Below are 6246 nucleotides of genomic sequence, written 5' to 3' on the forward strand. Positions count from 1 at the left end.
GCTTAGTTGGTAGAAACTGCAACTATTTATCTCAGGGTTGTGAGTTCAAGCCTCATGTTAGGGGTAAAGATATTTAAAAATGAGGAAGAAGAGGGAGAAGAGGAAGAGGAGGAAGTAGAGGAGAAAAAGAAGAAAGGAAGAAACGAGCAGCTTTAGTAAAGTTGCAGGATGTAAGGCCAATAAAAAAAAGTCAACTGTATTTTAATATACCCATAATGAACAACTGGATACTGAAATTAAAAAACAATACCATCTACAATAGTATTTAAAACATTATGTTACAAGGATAAACATAACAAAATATGTTTAAGATCATACACTGAGAAACAGAAAACATTACTCAGAAAAATGAGGGAATACCCAAATAACAGAGAGACAAAATTGACCATCATTGGTTGGTTGTTCAATACTGTAAAACTACAATTCTCTGAAATAACATAGATTCAACACAATACCAATCAAAACCCCAACAGTCTTTTTTGCAGAAATTGACAAACTGATTCTAAAATTTATATGGGAATGAGAGGCACCTGGCTGGCTTAGTCGCTAGAACATTTGACTCTTTCCTTATCTTTGGGTAGTGGGTTCAAGCCCCATGATAGGGGTCGAGTATATTAAAAGAAAGAAAGGAAAGAACCCAGAATAGCCAAAATAATTTTGAACAAAAAGAACTAAGTTCAAAATACTTCAAGTTGATTTCAATATTCACTATAAAGACATGAAGTACTGGCATAAAGACAGACACATCAATGGAACATGGCAGAGACATTAATTTACATATATGGCCAATAAATTTTTAACAAAGAGGAAAAGACAGTTTTTTCACACATGATCCTGGAACAACTGCACATTCATATGCAAAGAAATTAAACGGTCCTTACCTCACAGCATATGTAAAAACTAACTCAAAATTATTCATAGACCTAAAGGTAAGAATTAAAAATAGAAAACTTCTAGGGGAAAAAAAAACAGTATAAATCTTTGTGACCTTGGATTAGGTAATGATTCCTAAATAGCACACATAAAACATGAACTATAAAAGATGCTGTTAAGAAAAAGAAAAGACAAGACCACGTAGGAGAAAAATATTTGCAAAATACGTATCTGATTAAGGATTTGTATCAAGAATAAATAAAGAATTCTTATAATACTAAGTAGGTGAATCTGATTATTTAACCAAAGTATACAGAGGGCAAATAAGCCATAAAAGATACCTAACATCATTAATCATTAGGAATAAATCAAATGCAAATTAAAATGATAATGACATCACTATACCTACATATCTAGAAAGGCTAAAATTGGGAAGAATCAGAATGCCAAGTGTGGTGAGAGTGCAGTATGGCACAACTACTTGCAAAAGCAGTCTAGCAATTTCTTATAAAGTTAAATATACTTCTACAACTCAGCAATTCGATTGCACGTATTACCCAAGAAATAAGAATTTAAAGGGGTCATACCCTAGGTATTTTCCCCACGGATAAAGTTTCATTATTTGTATTTTCTTTATTAGTTATCAGCAGTGTTTTAAATTAAACTTTTTAATCTACTGCAAGTACTTGGTAAACTCACCCTCCCTACTAACTATTGAAGCTAATAACAATTATAATTATTAAAAATACAAGCCATCTAGAATAGTTTTGCAAAGCTCAAGTCTAAGATCCATGACATAATCTGGTCTGGCAACAGCACTATTTCTAACATGACACAGAACAGAAAATAGTAAGGCTAACCAAAGAGAATCTTTCATTTTAGTTATATGTGTGTATCATAAGTTGCCATATAAATGTATTTTTACTGTGGATCACGGTCAAACATTTTAGAAACCGTGACCTAAAACACACCCGTACTATAAATTCTGTTACCAGCAGCTGCTGTCCCTTCTAGACATTTCCATCCTATGCCAGGGAGGGATGAGATCCATAGTAGAGCCATTTCACTGTCTGTAGTTGCTATATGATCGATATGCCTGTAGTGGTCTTATCTTCAGGAATTACCAGCTTATTCTCTAACATGTATATGTCATACTTGAGAGTCATTGTTCCCTACTAAAGTCAGACATCTTTCAACTTACATTGAGAATACAAAACTAAAGAAACAAAGTACAAATATTTCACTAACTTTTCCCTAGTAGCTAACAAGGAAGCATAATCAGAATTCACAGACTTTCCTATTAGACACTGTAACTTGGCAAGACATTATGAAGAACTAGGTCAAGTACGTGCATTAAAGGATATGCTAAAGGATAATCTAAATGTGGGACATCTGGGTGACTCAGCCGCCTAAGCATCCAACTCTTGGTATTTCAGCTCAGGTGGTGAACCTAGGGTCGTGGGACCAAGCCTTGCGTTGGGCTCAGTGCTCAGCAATCTGCTTGGGATTCTCTCAACCTCTTTCTCTCCCCCCATCCCCAGCATGCTCTCTAAAATAAATAAGATATTAAAAAAAAAATCCCAAATGCAAAATCATCCATTTCAATAAATACTAACTCCAAATGATAGTCAAATGACACAGACTTCCCAACTTCAGTACAAAGGCATCACTGGCTGCCTGCTGTAGTATGAATGGTTGTGTCCCTTCAAAAATTCTATGTTGTAATCCTAACCCCAGGGCGCTAGTATTAGGAGGCAGGATTTTTGAGAGGTGATTAGGTTAGATTGGTACCCTTATAAAAGCAACCACAGAGAATTAGCACCTGGAAGCAAGCAGGCCCCCCTCACAGGACCAAGATCCTGACGTGAGCACCCTACTCTCAGCCTTCCAGCCTCTACAACTGTGAGAAATAAATTTTTGCTGTTTATAATCTACCCAGTGTATGCTATTTTGTCACAGCAGCCCAAGCTGACCAGGACACTGCCTAGCCATAACTTAAGCATTTTATATTAAACATACTATACATACTAAACATACTATATGTTCCACATTAAACATAGTATACATTGTGCCTGGGGGCCTTCTGCTCAGGTCATGATCCCAGTTACAGGACCGGGTCCTGCATGGGGCTCCCTGCGCAGCAGGGAGTCTCTACTCCCTCTGACCCTCTCCCCTCTCATGCTTTCTCTCTCTCTTTCTCTCTTATTCTCTCAAATAAATAAATAAAATCTTAAAAACAAAAACAAAAGCAAAAAAAACAAACTATACATTATGGCAAACAACTCCCTAGAAAATTTCCATTACTCTTTTGTCAGTTACAGTCTTTTAATATACAAAGGGTTAGAAAGTATAAATTGGTTGTGGGCAAGTCTTTAAAATGAGAGGAGTATGAACAGAAAGAGGAAATGTATAGAAACCAGTATCTTTTACAATCAATGTCCACGTTTACAAAGCTGTGTGTGTATGTGTAAAAATAATATGTAACCAGTAAGTTACTATAATAATCACTGATTTCCAAAATACTACTCTATGGCTATACAATATCTTAAGAAACTGAACCATTTAAATCTACAGGTGTTTCTGACTCTGGACTTCGATAATTACTCTTTAAGATAAACACTATACTGAAATTTACATCTGGCCCCTAAAGATTACAAAAGCCGGTCAGGGATCGGGCCCCACGTGGTCAGGGATCGGGCCCCACGTCGGCTCTCTGCTCAGCGGGGAGCCTGCTCACCCCCCCACCTCTCTGCCTGCCTCTCTGCCTGCTTGAGAACTCTCTGTCAAATAAATAAAAATCTTAAAAAAAAAAATGTTTGAAGTCTCAGAATAAAAAAGGGATCTACTTTCTGAAACTCCTGAACTTGGGCTTTTTAAAAGGTTTTGTAGTAAAATATTATACAAAATATCTTTTAAAAAAATTCATTAATTCAGGCGCTACTAATGTGCAATTTACTCTTTCCCGAACCCGAAACCAAGATAGCGTTCTTGGCGAGAAAGAGTTAGAGAAAGTAATGGTTTCAAGGAGGTCTACAAAGGCCAAGGAATTCCCTCCCAAGCTATTCTCCAATACTGAGAAAACCACCTCTAAAGGGTGCTGATTCAGAGCAGGCTAGTTACCAGCATACCTGACCGACGCATCTGAAGCTGCCCGGGCCGTGTCTGTCGGTGCGCAGACGCGGACCCGCACCCGCGCCCGCCCGCAGGGACCCGACCCCGCTCGCCGCCCCCGCTGCCCCCGCCAACCGCACGCGCCGAGGGAGCTCCGTGTTGAACCCTCGAAAGTACGGCTGGACTGCACGGGGCCCAACAAACCTGGGACTTGGAATGCGCGTCGGCACTTGAGCCGCCGCTGGCGCAGGCCCGGCCGACCCCACGCGCGGGGAGCGCAGCCCTCACGTGCGCTCAAGGACGCGCTAAAGGACGTTCCGCGCAGCTTCCGAGGTCGTGTAAAAACCTGTCCCGCACCGGGTGTGAGTCTAAAGTCGGGACCACTCCGGGCACTCACTGGGGGTAAGGACGGTCCTTGCAAAGCTTCGCGCACCGCCGCGGCCCCGCTGCAGAGCAGAGTCCGCGCCCGCGGAGCGCGTCCCCCACGTGGACACGACGCGGCCGTCGGGAGGACCGGGACGGTCTGCTCGTACCGCCCAGGAGGATCTCCGAGACCGACCGTGCAACAGACCAGCGGCAGCGCCGCGGCCACGGCAGGGCGTCCACGCAGGGCGGCGTCCACGCGGGGGCACCCGTGCAGGCGGACACGCGTGTGCCCGCAGAAGCGCGGAGAAGCGGCCGGGGCGGGCGGCGGCACCGGACGGCCGCCCCGGTCCCACCCAGCCGGGGCAGCGGGGACGGCCCCGCTCCGCCCCCCAACCACGTACCCCCGGCCCGTCCGCTGCGAGGGGCCGCCGCTGCTCTCGCGGGCTCGAGGCAAAACCGAAGCCCTGGACACCGGAGACGGCGCAGGGCGGGCCGGACCCGGCTGCACGCGCCTCGCCTTCCAGCCGCGCGAGCGCAGCGCGGGCCGGGCCGACCGCGGCCGCTCCGGGGCTCCGCACTCGCTCGGCAGCCCCGCTCGGCCCGCGGCTCGGCGAGACGCAAACGGGGCGGCGCCCGAGCCGAGCCCGAGCCCCGAGGCTGTTTCTAGAAGCTCCGCGGGGAAGCCGCGGACGCCAGCGCGCCTGGCAGGGCGGGCGGAGGCGCGCGAAACCCGACACCGTCCCCGCGGCCGGAGCCGAGCGGAGCGCGCCGGGGGCCGGGGCGGGGGCCGGGGGCCGGGGCCGGGGGCGCCGCTCCCGCTCCGAGGCTCCGGCCGGACGCCGCCGGGCCGTGGGCGCGCAGCCCGGTCCCCGCAGGGCGCCGGCGGCAGAAACTTCGCCCTTCGGCGGAGCGCGGACGGCGGCGGCGAGCCCGGGCGCCAACTACGGCTCCGCACCGGCCGCGCCGGCGACGCGGCGTCTTCGCCCGAGTCCCGCCCCACACGCGCCCCGACACCTCCCGGCCAGCCGCGTCCGCCGGCCCCCGAGGACAACCCGGCAAGGGCGGCGGCCGGCGGCACGCAGGGGGGCTCGGCCGCGGGAGGACGCCCGCCGGCCGACGCGCACCGCACACCCCGCGGCCCCGGGCGCCCCTGCCCGGCCAACAGCCCCCGCGGCGCGGCCCCTCCCCCACGCCGGGCGGCGACTCAGCGCCCCCGTCCCCGCCCCGGGGCCCGCGGCTCACCCAGGTAGCGGCTCCGCAGCCGGGACGGGTCCTCCAGCCCGAGGGACCGCTTCCTCACGTCCCACAGCAGGTGCGGGCAGGAGCCGCCCCGAGACATGGCTGTGCCGGGCGGGGCCGGAGGGGAGACCACCGCGTGGGGGAGGGGCGGGAGGGCGGGACGCGCGGTCCGCAGCCGAGCCGCTCCCGCACCGTCCGCGCGCCGGGCCTCGCGGGCGCAGCGGCTCAGACGGCGGCGGCGCCCCGGCCCCCGAAGCCGCGCCTCGCCCGGGCCGGCGCTCGCCTCATGCTCCCCTCCTCAGACTGCCCGAGCGCCCGCGACCAGCCACAGTCCCCTCCCCCGGCCCCTCCGACGCGAGGAGGAGGCGGAGGCGGCCGCGACTCCTCCCTCTCCTCGTTCTCGGCACCCGCCCGCCCCCGCCTTTCTCGCGAGAGGACGACACCCCCTCCCCCGGGACTCGGGCCCCGGTACGCCTCGGCGGCCCTCGCCCGAGAGGGGTGGGCTCGGGACACTGTCGCTAAATCCTTGATTCTCTGGGGGTGAATGAGGGCCGGAGAGAGAGGAAGCTGAGACACGAAGCCTCTCAGTCACGAGTCTCTTTCCGGAGGAGGCAAGAGCGTTGCGCGCCGTCATCTTTAGTTGGGGAACGAAGACCC

The 6246-nt window shown here is 51.3% G+C and overlaps 1 protein-coding gene across 8 annotated transcripts in view; it reads right to left on the reverse strand.

Annotated features, from left to right (window-relative positions):
• Positions 1 to 5907, reverse strand: part of DCAF6 (DDB1 and CUL4 associated factor 6) — a 139019-nt gene extending 133112 nt beyond the window's left edge. For 3 of the 8 annotated variants that reach the window (XM_045087777.1, XM_045087775.1, XM_045087773.1), the window contains exon 1: positions 5593 to 5900. In XM_045087777.1, coding sequence (XP_044943712.1) covers positions 5593 to 5689 — 97 coding nt within the window. In that variant the 5' untranslated portion in view covers positions 5690 to 5900. Of the gene's footprint in view, positions 1 to 5592 lie in introns of all 8 variants that reach the window. The other 5 variants (XM_045087778.1, XM_045087776.1, XM_045087772.1 and 2 more) reach the window with 4 other exon arrangements.
• Between the last annotated feature and the right edge of the window lie 339 nt (positions 5908 to 6246).

Source organism: Mustela putorius, unplaced genomic scaffold (assembly GCF_011764305.1).
Source record: "Mustela putorius furo isolate JIRA1106 unplaced genomic scaffold, ASM1176430v1.1 tig00001451_pilon_pilon_pilon, whole genome shotgun sequence".
In the NCBI taxonomy this organism is placed as follows: domain Eukaryota; kingdom Metazoa; phylum Chordata; class Mammalia; order Carnivora; family Mustelidae; genus Mustela; species Mustela putorius.